Raw genomic sequence first — 15,961 nt, forward strand, 5'->3', positions numbered from 1 at the left:
ATTTCCTTGATACTACTTTTACTTAACAATCCTAGTAGTCTATTTCCCTTACTTTCTACTATCTTGAGATGTTTCTTCCATTTTCCATCTGACGAAAGCCTACAACCTAAGTACTGAAATTTATCTACGTAGTCTAGTGTCCTACCTTCATACGTAAACTGACACTGCGAATCTATCTGTTCTCCACTTTTCCTAAAAACCATTACCACCGACTTCTTTATGTTTAACACTAGTTTCTTATTCCTAAAATAAGAAGATGCTAGATTTAGCAGTTGTTGTAAATGTTCTTTACTTTCCGCTACTAATGCTATGTCATCCGCAAAAAAATAATGCCATAACGCTTGCACTTGAAAGCTTAATTTTTGGAGCGCCTCTGCCTATCAAATATTCTTCAAAATCATTAATATACAATGAAAATAGCCTTGGGGAAATTGAACATCCCTGCGTAACACCAAGTCTACTCCAAATAATCCTAGAGAAATCCTTGCCTACTTGTACTACAATCTTAACTATATTATACGTAGATGCTATAATCTTAACAAATGCGGTTGGTAGCCCTAGTACTAACAACGACTCTATCATTAAACTTCTATCCACCCCATCAAACGCCCCTTTTAAATCCAAAAATGCAACAAATAGCCTGCCCTCTTTTCTCCAAACCTGTTTCCTAATCACCCCCAATAAAATAAAAATCTGATCTATAGGACTATAGCCTTTTCTGAACCCTGTCTGTGAATCTGATAAAATTCTATTTTGGTATATCCAATTATCTATCCTACAACATAATATCTTAGCAAAAACCTTACTAAGCGCATTACTTAGGCTTATACCTCTATAATTCCCATGGTCTAATCTATCCCCCTTTTTAAATAACGGCAATAGAACAGACGTAGCCCAAGACAAGGGCCATTCTGCAATATTCAATATACTGGAAAACATCCCTGCTATAACAGGCAGCAGCCACACCCACCCCCACTTCCAAAGTGCGGTTGATATTCCATCTATACCTGGACTTACTGGATATCACTTACTTGGATGGTAGCAACCAAATCATAATCACATTCTTGCATTGGCCTATCAACTACATCACGTAAGGCAGATACCAGATCTACACTTAAACTAGTTCCTCCTTGGTCCCTAATCACTTCGTTTTCTCTCTCCTCTAAATATGTGGGCCAAGAATATACTGCTTGAATACCATCACAAACCTCTGTTCCTCCTGTAGAATTTTTAACTATACGCCAAAAGGTCCTAATATCTCCTTCTCTATAATCTTTTTTCAGTTGCTCTCCTGTTCTAATTTCATGCTTTCAAAAACCAACAGGTTTTAAACACCACTTCTTCATTCATAGGTCTAGTTATTCCTGTTGGTTTTAGGTTGGACATCTTTATAGAAAAATCAATTTTTCTCTGTTCCAGTTACTTCAACGAAACGAACAAGACCCCCGAGTAAATGAAAACAGATCAACAACCTAAATACTCTCATGCCCATAGAAAATGAAAAGTGCACTACGTACCATCACTGCAAATTAAGGAAAAATTTATATTCTTCAGGAAAAAAAACACACAGAGTCTTTAAAAGTTCCCTTATTTTGTTACGTTCAAAGCCACATTCAGACAGTTAAAATAATATGTTCAGTCTAAGTTTCAACACCCTTTCAGGTTTAAAAGCTGTATCTTACCTGGCCATAGGCAAGCACAGTAACATTGAAGCCTTGAAAACTCTCTTCAATCAACTGAGCCACTGCAGTTTCATACACTATCTCTTGTGACGAATCCAGATCAAAAACATAGTCGAATGTAAATGTTTTATCAGATCCCATCCATATCTGGGGCTCTCCCGGTGTAACGCTCACACATGTCTGGGACCTCTCTGCTACCTCTCGACATAGCAAAGGACGTATTCTAATAAAAAAAAAATCATTAGAGGAAACAGAAAAATAAACAAGCCATTGGTAATTCAAATTGGTCAAGTCCATTTTTTATTGTTTTAATGTTGAAGCATTTAGTACAAAATAAATTTTGTTTGTCAGCTACTAATCCTATAAATAAAAAAAAAAATTAAACTCCGGTTTAAGTTTAAACATAAAAAAAAGCGCTTATTTATTTATGATATTAAATTTTAAAAAAAATCCTCAAAAGAGGCTTTCAAAGAAAAGTAAAGTGCTACATTAAACCAAAAATGAGCCAAACTAAAGTCAAAGAATTCTGTGAGTAAAAATGACCACAAATCACAACAAACAAACAAATGGGAAAAAAACAGAATTTACAAGCGATTCAAAATCAAAACGAGCAGATAAACGATTCAAAATCAAAACGAGCAGAAGCCACCAACAAAGGAGTAGGGATAACGCCCCTGTGCTTTCTGAAGACCAGAACGTAATTTGGACTTTACTGAAAACAATTTTATTTCAAGCTACATGTTTTGTTCTTCATAACATAAAAAAGTAAAAAAAAAATAACCATAATAGTCAAGATCAAGGAGGCACACTCGTGCCTCTATAAAGAGGCGAACCACGACAATGTTAAGCGATCTTCGGTTCCAGTGGTCGCAGAGGGATGGGGAGGGATGCATTTCGTAGCCCGAGCTCCAACTAAGAAACCTGCCAAATTTCATCCCCCTCCGACTTTTCCTTCATGGGGAAAATCTGGCCGAAAGTTTCGACCCACCAACCCCAGCCCCCCTTTAACGTTGTCCGATCGGGCTGAAATTCACGAGTTAAGGTCCCCTAGGGCCCAGGAGCTTATCCGCAAAATTTCAGCTCGATCCGATAATTCCTTCCCTGTTTTCCAGAAACCACGCATAACCGCTTAATTTTCATATTCTTTTTTTTTCTCGACACCTACAGGTCACAGCCGACATCGGATCTGGGTGTACGAAGACTCATTCGATGCAGAATTCTCCGAGTAAGTGCCCTTGAAAGTTTCGTAGGAAAATCTTCACCCCCCGAAAATTTCGACCCCCCAACCCCACCCCACCCCCCTTTAACTCACAGGGCTGAAATTCACAAGTTAAGGTCCCCTACGGCCCAGGAGCTTATCCGCGAAATTTCAGCTCAATCCGATAACTCCTTCCCTGTTTTCCAGAAACCACGCATTAGCCACTTAATTAACCCATTTCTCCATAAGAGCCCATGTTAATTTGAAATTTTTAAAAGTTATTTAAAAGTTATATTTACACACATGCAGGTGGTTAGCTCAGTCGGTAGAGCGTGGGACTTTTAATCCTCGGGTCAAGGGTTCAAGTCCCTTATCGGGCAGTTTTTTTTCACAAAAAAAATTATTATTAAATTACATCCACCATGGATTGTAGAAAAACGTACAGAAATAATATGAAAAAAACTTCGTTTTCTTAAAGAGTTAAAGAGGCTGCGTCCCAAAGTCGAACCTTAAAACGTACAGGAATTAGCGGAGGCAGTTGGGGGGCTGCCGCCCCCCAAACCCCCCGCTTTTAAAAACTCTTTTGTACAGGTTTTTTGTTGTGTCTGGGAAACAGTTTCAATAATTATGTTAAAATGTAAATGGAGTGGACCCCCCACAACAAAAAACCTGTACAAGAGTCTTTAAAAGCGGGGGGTTTGGGGGGCGGCAGCCCCCCAACTGCCTCTCCTAATTCCCGCACGTTTTAAGGTTCGACTTTGGGACGCAGCCTCTTTAACTCTTTAAGAAAACGAAGTTTTTTTTTCATATTATTACCGTAAAGAACAAATGAATGTGAATTGAGAGTTTCATATATATTGACATTCATTTCTAAAGTCTTGAACATCTAGGATTTATTAAAGTTGTAAAAGAGAAAACGCTCAGAAAATATGAAAATGTATTTGTTTTCAGAACTCAATAGCTATTTGATTACATTGATCGGAGTAGAAAGGGATGACAAAGGGGGGCTGCTTGCCCTCCAATCACTATTGACTCTTGAAAGGGCAATAGTTCTTTCAGTTTCCAATCGTTTGAATCCCCTCTGAAGTTTCTACAAAAACTCCTTCTATACGAAGTGCCTTGGTGAAAGAAAAATTAATAATAATAATAATACATAGAGCCCACTTTTTTCTTCACTAAGTCATCGCAATCACTGAAGAAAAGAAGTAACAGAAGAAGAAGAAGAGAAAATAGAGGAGAAAACAAGGTTATTCAACCATTTAAAAAATTATCTTATCAATCAAAGAATGCCGGAACACAAAAACCAAGTTGTGGAACAACCTACTGCCGTTAACAACTTCATTATTATTTAAAGGTGCAAACTGAGTGAACTTGATCTAGAGGAAGTGAAAGGAACTTGATATGATTTGAGAAACAAAAATAACCACTGGATTGGTCAGAGGAACAAAGCCTGCATCTAAAGGCTTTGGGAAGATCACTATGGGGGTTAATAAAAGAAATATATTTACATACAATAGTAAAGATCACGATTGTAGATCAAATGATCGTTTAGTTTCCAAACAACTGGTTCATAGAAGAAGACTTACATAAAACGATAATAGAAAAAGATCTAAACCCAAGCAAAACCTGCTAAAACGAGCAAGAATTACCGTGAGAAGGGCTGTGAAAATTCTGAACCCACTCAGAATCTTCCATTGACGGCTAGCTATTTATGCAAAACAACAAATTTCTTTTATTTTCATTGAAAGCTTTAAATACTTCTATTTTTAGGAAATAAATAAAAGGATTGTAATTTTCCGTTGGGCGTTTGTTAAAGTGTGGCATATTTTTGGTTAGTTAAAGACAAACATTTGAATGATACGAGTGAGAGCGAGGGTTGAGGGGAGAGAGGAGACAGCCCCCTAGATGTTCAAATTAATATCGTCTATTTTGAATCTTAATGTTGCTCTTTACTTGCATTTAATAGAAGACATGCTGTCTTAAATCAACAACACTTCATAGCCTGCTAAAGAACAGGAATAGAAAAATGATTAAGAGCAATTTTGGTCGTCAGATCGTTGATGCAATGCAACCAAAATGTACAACATATCCTGCTGTTTCTGTTATCAAGTCAACTAACTCGGAAAATTAACTTGTCCATATCTACATAATGGAAAAGTAACATTTTTTAAGCAAATGAGCTGCTACTACAATCGATTATGGCAAATCGGAAATAAAAATTTGGTAAGTCACTATGCTCAATCCCCCCCCCAAAAAAAAATACCGTTTAAACATTATGCGCATTTTGAGACAGCAGAAAGATCCCAAAACAGGAGACCATTGCAGATTCCTCCGCTAATTATGTCACTTGTTTACCAGAAATTAAGCCACATTATCACAAATAAGGGTAGTGATACCTTCCTCATCTGCCACTACCTACCTCATTTGTGCTTTACTGAAACGACTTGTACTTCAAGCAGTATGTTTTCTCACTTTTTACAGTACCAGCAAAAACAAAATAATATTACAATACAGTACTGATAAGAGTAGTGCTACTTTCCTCCTATCTAAACCCTGACTATCATTTATGGCATCAGCGTCATTTACGTTTTATTGAACCAATACCTATTTTGAGCAATGTGGGTTTTATTTATCAAAACATTCGACAAAAATAAAATATGGTCACCTGAATAACCAAAACGACAGGAAAGAACTAATAAAACTAGACTGCCTGTTTATAATACAGTTATATTAATTCTTGTACATCTCAGTAAGTTTAGATTTTCAAAGTTATAATTATAAAAGAGGCAATGTTTCAAATATATGATATATTCAGTGAAACAAAATGATCCTATGTCGTTTGGAAAGTTTATAAGGCAGTAGAACTACTCCTGTTTGTGCTAATTTATGTTTGATTTAAGTTTGGTTTGATTATTCCTTTTAATTTGTATTCGTTTTAGGACTCGTTTATTTATTCATAGCAATATTTATTACCTTTATGTTTGATGCGACTATTTATTTTAATTTCTGTTCATTTTGCGTTTCATTTATTTATCGAAAATATTTTTTGTTCAATCTTGATTATAACATTCTATTTTCGCTTGTCCTAGGTTTTAATATAGATTTTTTTTAATTGTCCATTGAAAAATTTCTTTTTAGGAAATATTTTACTTTAATTTTTTTAACTGGTATACTTTACTTTTGTTTAACCTAACATTAAGATTGTTTTTTTTTTTTTCTTTTTTTGCTTATGGTTAGTCTAATTATATTCTTAACACTGAAGAGACTGACCAGGCGAATTTGAAACACCCATTTGTAACCCGCTTACCGAATTTCTAATCCATCTCCCGACAAAAAAAGAAGATACCGAAATTACCAAAAATCTCCAGAAAACTAAATCCCTGGAAAGTGTTATTTTGTGGTAATTCTTTTTTTTAGATGGCTGCTGTCTGTGGTCTTTTAGGGATCTTATCTGGGAGGAAAGAACTCGGCCACGTTTCAGGCAGCGAGACAGTGCGATTTGAATTTGTTGTAACATGTATGAAAGTTGCCCACTATTCATTCACAGTGGATGCATTTATTTTCTGTTTTTAGTAATTTAAACACCTTCAATGTTTGTAATTATTTCAATTCATAAACTGACAACAAGTGTTGGCTAGCACCGATATGATAGGAACAGGATAGGAACTAAAACTATATGGATCCAGCTGATCCAGTACGTTCAAATGGTCTAAAAAAATTATGGTTACTAAAAATTGAATGAAATATGACAAAATTTTAACTTTGTCTGCAGTTAATCTGTAGAACTGAAGGCAATAGATAGCTTGAAGTAAATCTCTTTCCCCAGTCTTATGTGTTTGGTCTTATTTTCAGTCTTAGTTTGTCAGTTATAAACTCAAGAATTACCGTTTATCTCGCACTTTATCTCTTCCGCGTATAGGCTTTCTTGTTCATTTCTAAGAGCAAAAGGCCATTTGCCTTTCCGTTTAAGCCCTTATTTTTCGTCGCTTTTCAACCTCGATTTTTACAATTTTGGCGGAATGACAGGTTCTTTGAGTTCGTTAATTTAATTATTTAATTCATAATACAGAAAATATAATATTAGAACGAATGATGAAATTTGTTTTGCTTCTCGTCAGTCTTTTAGAGTCTGTTCTTCCTGATTTTCCTTTTCTTCCTTTTTCTTTTCCTTTTCTTTTTCCTTTTCAAAAATCTTCCTGCTTTTTGAGCCGTCCTGGCCGAGTGGGTTGGTGCGCTGGATTCGGGATCCCTTGTCTGAGAGGACGCGGGTTCGAATCCCAGTGTACCCAATTCTTCAGTTTGGGACGGGGGTCAGTGGCGTGACTCTGTAAGCTTAGCCAGAGTCGACCCAGCTCTAAATGGGTACCTGGAGAAATCTGGGGAAGGTAAACAGGAAGGGTGTGCGGAAGCACAGGATGGCTGGCCCCCAACCCCCCATTGCACTGCCTGGCTGAAGGGCAAAGAAACGGAGATCAGCACCGCCGGTACGGACTGTAAAGTCTAATGTCGTATCCTTTACCTTTTTTTTTACCTTCCTGCTTTTCATAGATTTGTTTTAGACCGTTTTTCAGCTGTTTTAAACAACGGTGGGAGATGGATGGCAAAGGCAAACGCAGATATTCATTTGCTTTAATGAATGTATTGCAGTATGTATATTCAAAAGTTGCGTTAATTTTATACTCTTTTTGCAGTTATTTGAATATCAATAAGCTGAGACTGCAATTTCTCTTTATCATTCGTGAATACCTGTTTGGGGATGGTGGCAAAAAAAAAGAAAAGTTTATCAACTTAACAAGAACCAAGAGCTCATATGGCACTTGTGACGAGGTCAGAAGAGCCAAGAGCTTCTTTCCACTAAGTTTCATTACGATCTCTCCACTCTAAGCGTTTTCCAAGATTTACGATTTTCCTCTCCAACTCCCTCCAATGTCACCGGATCCGGTCAGGATTTAGAATAATAGCTCTGAGAAACGAAGTCCTTCTAGATGTCAAATTTCATCTTTGGTTTTCTTCTTACCATAGGGTAATTCCGACGGTATTGGTCTTACCCCTGTACATAGAAGAAGTATCTGAGAATGGCATTTTTTCAAATTTTTACTACAAGTGCGAAAAAGATAACATCATACTGCAATTAATAGGGACAAATTGTAATTTCAATTGATATCAGAGAAAATAAGTATTTTCGTATTTTTAGTCGAAAAAAGGGATTCTTACCAAAACAAGAGCTAAGAGTTCATATAGCACTTGTGACGAGGTCGGAAGAGCCAAGAGCTCATATGGCATAAGATCTAGCAAAATTTTAAGAATCCTTCAGTCCCCCAGATGGTCGAACCAGGGAAAACGACTTTACAAAGTCAATAAGTGCAATTCCCTGACACATCTACCAATTTTTATCGTCCTAGCCCGTCCAGAAGCACCAAACTCGCCAAAGCACTGAATCTTATACCCCTAAATCCCCCAAAGAGAGTGGATCCAGTCCGGTTACGTCAATCACGAATCCATGACATTTATAAGCGTTTTCCAAGACTTCTGGTTTCCCTCTCCAACTTCCCCCTATCTCAACAAATCTAGTCGGTATTTGAAATAAGTCCGACAAATCTTGTCGGAATTTCATTAAGATCCGTTCACTCGTTCTTAAGTTAAAAATACCTCAATTTTTCCAATTTTTCCAAATTAATAACCCGCAGCTCCCCCATAGAGAACGGCTCCGTTCCAATTATGTCAATCACGTATCTATAGCTTGTGCTTATTTTTCCCATCAAGTTTCATCCCGATCTCTCCACTCTAAGCGTTTTAGAAGATTTCCGGTTGCCAAGATTTCCGGTCTCCCCCTCCAACTCCCCCCAATGTCACTGGATCTGGTCGGGATTTAAAATGAGAGTTCTAAACCACAAGATCCTTCTAAATATTAAATTTCATTAAGATCTGATCACCCGTTGGTAAGTTACAAATACCTCATTTTTCTACTTTTTCCTAATTACTCAAAACCCCACCCCCAAATCCACCAAAGAGAGCGGATGCGGTCCGGTTATGTCAGTCACTTATCTTGGACTTATGCTTATTCTTCCCACCAAGTTTCATGCTGATCTCTCCGCTTTCAGCGTTTTCCAAGATTACCGGTCCCCCCCCCCGCCCAATGACACTGGATCCGGTCGAGATTTGAAATAAGAGATGTGAGTTACGAGGTCCTTCTAAATATAAATTTCATAAAGATCCGATCATTTCTTCGTAAGTTAAAAATACCTCATTTTTTATGTTTTAGATTTAACCCTTCCCCCTCAACTCCCCCAAAGAGAGCGGATCCGTTCCAGTTATGTCAATCACGTATCTAGGTCTTGTGATTATTTTTCCCATCAAGTTTCATCCCCATCCTTCGGCTCTAAGCGTTTTCCAAGATTTTAGGCTCCCTCCCCTAACTCTCCCCAATGTCACCGGATACAGTCGGGATTTATAATAAGAGCTCTGAGACGCTATATCCTTCGAAACATCAAATTTCAATAAGATCTGATCGCTCCTTCATAAGTTAATAATACCTCTTTTTTCAGAATTAACCCTCCCCCCAACTCCCCCAAAGAGAGCGGATCCGTTCAGGTTATGTCAATCACGTATCTAGGACTTGTGCTTATTTTTCCCACCAAGTTTCATCCCGATCCCTCCACTCTAAGCGTTTTCCAAGATTTTAGGTTCCCTACCCCAACTCCCAACTTAGGTTCCCAACCCTACCTTAACGGGATTTAAAATAAGAGCTCTGAGACACAATATCCTTCCCAAAATCAAATTTCACCCGTTCGTAAGTTAAAAATACCTCCTTTTTTCTAATTTTTCCAATTTAGCCATCCCCATACTCCCCCCCCCAGATGGTCCAATCGGGGAAACGACAATTTCTAATTTAATCTGGTCTGGGTCCTGATACGCTGCCAAATTTCATTGTTCTAGCTTACCTTGAAGTGCCTAAAGTAGCAAAACCAGGACAGACAGACAGACAGACGGACCAACAGAATTTGCGATTGCTATAGGTCACTTGGTTAATACCAAGTGCCATAAAAAAAGGTAATTTCAATTAGTATCAGATGGAGTCGAGATAGCGAACTTTTGATCACTTTAGATAGCGAACTCTTGAACTCCAAGTGTTTTTCCCCGAGAAGATTACCAGCAGTGACAGTTTCTCATCTGACGCACTAACGCATGCAGGAACATGTCTGTTACCACGCCCATTGCCACCAGTTCACCACTTTGCTGGTGATCCTTTTGCATCAGTGATTTTAAGGCTATCAGAATCGATACAAAACGATGTTTCGTCAAAGTTGTACCAACAACCTCGCTTGTCTGAGATGTCATGCTCTTCTACTGTTTTTGTAGTGGGTCATAAAATCATAGAACAATGAAAGGGTCTGCTTATTGCACAGCCCTTAAGGTTTTCAAGTCACTCAGATTCTTTAAGCGATATGTTACTTCTTTTCTTAAACCCAAACCACCAGTCTTCACCTGGTCAATTCTTTGTGAAATGAGTACTGATTTTGTTCTTACTGATATATTTTTTCACTTTGTCTAGGAACCATTGTTTGGTAAGCCCCATGCCCCACATTTCTATCACCTTCAGATAATTTTCCACACTCTGCGCAACATGATTGGGCAGTTCCAAAGACATTCCAAGAGTAACGGTGGGCAAGTTGTGGAACTATCTTTGCTTCTTTGTCTGATCAATCAGTATGCTGTAAATTATGTATAGTATGTATTGTTAACATTGTAAATACATGACGAATACAATAAAATCTAAGCAAAATTTTCGAAACCCAGCCAATTGTGTACAGAGGGTAAGCCCCACCCCCCGGGCTAGAATTTACCCCATACGGGGTAAGTCCGACGCCCCTATGTCAGAATTTACCCAAGTCAGACACCCCTTGTATCTCCTCAGTGGTTTAAGAATAAAATACTAATAAATAACAGCAATTACTTAAACTATCTCAGTAACTTATCAGCTACTTAGAATCATTTTATCATCTCTCTATTTTTCTGTAGCATCACTTAGAATTTGCTACCTACCTTGCGGCCAACAAAAATGCCCTCCATAAAATTTTGAAATTGCTTTATTAGAAAAACAATTGAAAATGGCAGAAATACTGAATACAGTTGTCAAGTACCCAAGCTAAACAAAGAAAATAACATATGGAACCAAAGACATCTGTGACCACTGAGCCAAATAAAACAGGGATGGTGGAGTTACCCCTATGTCGGATTTGTCCAAATTCACACTAGGAGATTTCAACCAAAAAAGAACTTACGTTATTGTTCTTCCCTTTACTTATAATGTAAGGCTTTTTTGACTTTTTTTCAAAAGTTGGTTTTTGCATTTGGTCACCAAAACCAAAAATAACCAAACTATTATCAGTGTTTTTTTATAGTCTCTATTTTTTAAGCAGGAAAAAGAGAGGATCATTAAGAACAGGAAGCAAAGAAAATAATTCTCGTTGGTTCCTGACAGGGATTTCATTTGGAAAATATTTTCAGGGCTACTTTCTAGTGGAAATGGGCTCAGGATTTGCAAAAATCATAAAAACAGCATTCTACTATTTACAATAAGGAACAAATGACCTGTAAGCAACTAAACAAAAAATTGTAGTCAAACAAACAAAAACTTAACGAAAAGCAGTAGAGCTGGGTAAATGATTCTTTCATAGACAGATCTAGAGCCTAAATTATGGCACATGATGTTTAAAATCTCTTACCTATTTTGCTTCTCTTGGAAGATAAGCCTTAGCAAAGCAGTTCCCTATGCTTGACCTAGGATTTCCCCTGAATTTGGAAATTTTTTTTCACAGTTTTACTAGAATCTTTCAAACCTTAAAAGCTCAGAAGGAATGAAATATTGTTCACTCGCCATTTTGCTTTCCTCCTCAGGATTTTTTCTCGCCTCTCTCTATATTTTGAAATGTATCATTTTTGGTATTATCATTGCAAACACTGTTTTCAGTATTTTCATTAAAAAAAAAAACAGAGTTGCTGATTTTTCCGTAAAGGTTTCTTCTGCTACTTTACAGCCATTTTTTCTCAAATTTTTCCATCCATGTTTGACAATATCAACTTCTAAAACTCTCTAATTGAATATCTGACTGTACTTCGAAAGGTAGCAAGCTGTTAATAGGCATTGTACCTTATGGTTCTGGTTTCTTTTTATTTCATTTTCTAGTTGTCTCTTCTGGTTAATTCATGTGGGACAGAAATCAGATAGAAAAAAAAAGAAATATTTGATATTCTTTCCAAATACGATAATTACTTTCAGCTCCCTCCCCCTTCACATTGGGACCAAATAAGACCATATACTGTACACAAAAGCTTAATGGTTTTATAAGTTTTTTATGAAAAATTGCCTTAATTTGGCATTATGAGTTAACTACTGACAAAATATAAGCACAAAATTAATTAATACAAACCTACTAATTCCACAAACCTTTGGATTAACGTTAATTATAGGACAGAATTCAGGTAGAAAAAAAAAGAAATATATTATTTCACTTCTAATACAATACTATTTCTAAACATCATAATCACTGCCATAACTGTACCCAAGCCCTCCTCCTAATGGGGTCAGACATGCCACAGACTGTACAAAAAGGGTTCAGGTATAGAATAGCATAAAAATCAGTTTGGAAAAAAAACATAGATTTTCTATTCAACATTTTAGCTAAATATGACACTTCAAAACCTATTTTCAAATTGCATATTACTAAGGTCATGGGTTTGTCCTTTACTAGACTCAGAGTCAGCAAAGGGGGTTGAACAAGAGTGACAACCCAAGGTACAGCACTCATTGGCGTCCTGTACATACCTTTTTTTAATATTTTAATATAGAATATGTCTAGTTCATGATCTAGAAAGCAAAGTTTCAAATGAAACTTTTAAGTTTCATTTTTTGGTTTACACAAATGTTATCAATTGAAAGAAAAAGAAAAATGTTGACTAAAAGAGTCCAAACTTTACAACAATCAATGCCTCAAGTATGAAATTTCCATCCATTAAGTTCAAAACCTTCCTGGTCCATGTTATTTTCTGTCTGATTCAGTCAGATATTTTCTGTCTGATTCAGTCTATGTGTGAAACACACACATAGAATGTTTTGATTTTTTTCAACATCCCCTTCATCATTTCCTGAAAGCAATTATAAGTAGAAGTAGTTATAGTCACGAATTGTTGCAGTTGCAGTCATAAGCAGTTACAGTCCCATTTGCAGCCACAGTGGTAGTTGTAGTAGTGACCCTGAAAGTTTAAAGTTAATACCCTTAGACATTATTAGGACATTACAAATTCCCACTTTTGATAACCTGAATGCACACAAAGTTTTTTTTTATTTAGTTCAGCATCTCCCTCAACATTCCCTGAAGTGTTACCTCAACACCCTTTGTGTTTGGAAACAGTTAGAACCAAAGATTCTCACTTTCCCAAAGATAATTCCTGCATAGGAACAATGGACAAATAGAATACTTTACAATTGTTGTCCTCATGGGCTGTGGGGGGCTTGGCACCCCTGAATGCATGGTTATTAAACCTTTTGACTATATAAGGCCATTTGGAAAAAAATTTCAATCAGTGGATAGGACATCTGAACAGGGCAAATGGGAGAGGCTGACTGTTCTCCAGTCAATTTTGAACATGCCCTAAAAGTTTCAACTTAATATGCTCAGCTCTCTCTCTCATATGTTGCTGATACATCCTTTTGACAACCTGTATGCACATAGAGTATTTATTATTTTTTCCAACATTTACTAAAAGTATATGCAAGTAAAAGTAGTTGCCCTTATAAGTATTTGCAGTCACAGTCATGAGTAGCTCCAGTTGCAAGTTGTCTTAGCTGAACTCAAATGTAGTCAAATTTGCAAGTAGTCACCATTGCAAGTAATCTTACTCACAGTTGTAAGCAATAGTATTTGCAATCATAGTACCAGTAGTAGTGGCCCTGAAAGTTCAAAGTTAATATGCTTACCTTTTCATGAGACCCTTTGGATATGTCTTCTAGATAACATGGATGCACTTACTGTCTTTATTCAATTCAACATACCACCCAACATTACCCAAATTTTCGCCTCAATATCCTTAGCCTCTTTGGACATAACAGGAATAAAACATTATTAACTTTCCTAATAGTAAATCCTGAATATAAAAAATGGACAAATTGCATAATTCACATACCTTGCCAAGGGGGCTGTGGGGATATGGTATCCATGGAGCCATAATTATTAGGTCCTTTGACTGTTTTGAAAAATGGCTTTCAAAATTTGTATCAGTGTTTAAGAGGATGTATGCATCCACAAAGGGTGAGGAGAGGTAGCTATCCTCTAATCACTATTCAACATACCCTGAATATGAATACCTCAAAATACCCTGAAAATTTCAACTTCATACCCTCAGTTGTTCCTTAGACATTGCTGACATATGCTTTTGGCAATCACTATACATACACTGTGTATTGATATTGTTTGACACCTTCCTAAACATTTCCTAGAAGTTTCACCTTAATAGATAAGCCTTTATGGAGACCTGGATTCAGCTAGCATAACTTACAGCCCTTGCCCAAGGGACTATAGGGGGTTGTATCATCCCTACAGGCATAGTTAGTTGACCTTTAGACTATTTTGTACCAGATGGCTATTTCAAAATTCTGATCAAATATCTTTGAGGAAAGGGCAGCTAAAAAAGGCATAAGATAGGGAGCTGGTTGTCCTCTAACCACTTCTCAACATTCCCTAAAAAATTCAACTTAATATTATCAGCCATTCTACTGTGATAAACTAGAGGCATGTGGTGTCTTGTGTTAAGTTCAACATTCCCCAATGTTTTACCTTAGTACCCTTAACCTTTTTGGATGAACCCAGAATCAAAGATTACCCCTTTTACCAATGATAAATTTTCCATGTAAATAAGGGGTAAATTGCATAATTTACAATTCTTGTCCTGGGCTGTTGGGGCATGATATTGCCAGATGCATAGCTATTAGACTTTTAGACCATTTTCAATAAACTTGCTTTTTCAAAGCTTCAGTCAGTGTTGAGGGAAAGGGGTTTCTATCAAGGGTAACCAGGGGGGCCTGGTTGCCCTCTGATTGCTCTTCAACACCCTACCCCTCTTAAATTTCAACTTAATACCTTCAACTGTTCTTTAGATATAACTAACAGGCTATACCCTTTTGACAATTAACATGTACATAGTGTGCTATGTTTTTGTCAAAAACCCTATTAACATTTCCCTAAAGTTTTACCAAGGAGCTGGTGTTGAGGGGCTTGTCCAATGGACTGTGAGGTGGGGGGATTTATTAACCCCAGAAACAAAGTTATTAAACTAAAAAGGCTATCTTAAATTTGGTCAGATGTCTTTGGGAAACTAAAGGTGTAGGAGAGGGGCTGATTACCCTCTAATAATTTATTGAAGGTTAAAAGGGACACTATAACTTTTAATTTCTAGTCAAATAAGCCTCTCTGAAGTTTCTACAGCCATCCCTTCCACATGAAGTTGCTCTTGGGAATAAAAATGCAATAAAATACTACACTGAAGCCTAGAAACACTAGTATGTTTTCTCTGAAACTGTCACTAACCATCAGAGTGATTTTTTGTTCTTTAAATACATCATTAACACCCTTAGTTGTCTTTGCTGGTGGCTTCCTTCTAGTTACCATCATACCTAAGTGAATATGGGGTGGGGGTATATTTGCACATTAGGAAGAGAGAGGGGGGTAAAGCAAAGTGTGTGTATAAATGATTAACTTTGGCAACTTTTCTAGCTACATAGGCCTATTACAAAGCAAGAATTCTTTTCTTAAAATGTTTCCTTCTCAACTGCTCTAATTGTAAACTGATAACACTAGCTCTTGTAGAGCCTAGAACTACATCTTCCCATTAGAGGGGGGATAGGATTTAACTGAACTAGGCTATAATATGATTTTACAGTGTAGCCTTGACTACTTAGAGAGAGCATTGAATAATATACATTTTTATACCTGGTTTATGGCCTAAACTGTAATTTTTCCAGTTATTTAGATTTTATTTGACCAGTAGCAAAGCCTGTGAAAAAAAGGGGTTGATCACCCCTGAG

The 15,961-nt window shown here is 36.9% G+C and overlaps 1 protein-coding gene across 1 annotated transcript in view; it reads right to left on the reverse strand.

Annotated features, from left to right (window-relative positions):
• The window catches only part of LOC136034740 (kinesin-like protein KIF21A), a 146,752-nt gene that overhangs the window by 130,448 nt on the left and 343 nt on the right, over positions 1-15,961 (reverse strand). Inside the window, exon 2 of the mRNA XM_065716114.1 lies at positions 1,683-1,905. Within this exon, the coding sequence (XP_065572186.1) occupies positions 1,683-1,905 (223 nt within the window). The remainder of the gene's footprint in view (positions 1-1,682; positions 1,906-15,961) is intronic.

The sequence above is a fragment of the Artemia franciscana genome, chromosome 13, assembly GCF_032884065.1.
Source record: "Artemia franciscana chromosome 13, ASM3288406v1, whole genome shotgun sequence".
Classification (NCBI taxonomy): Eukaryota; Metazoa; Arthropoda; class Branchiopoda; order Anostraca; family Artemiidae; genus Artemia; species Artemia franciscana.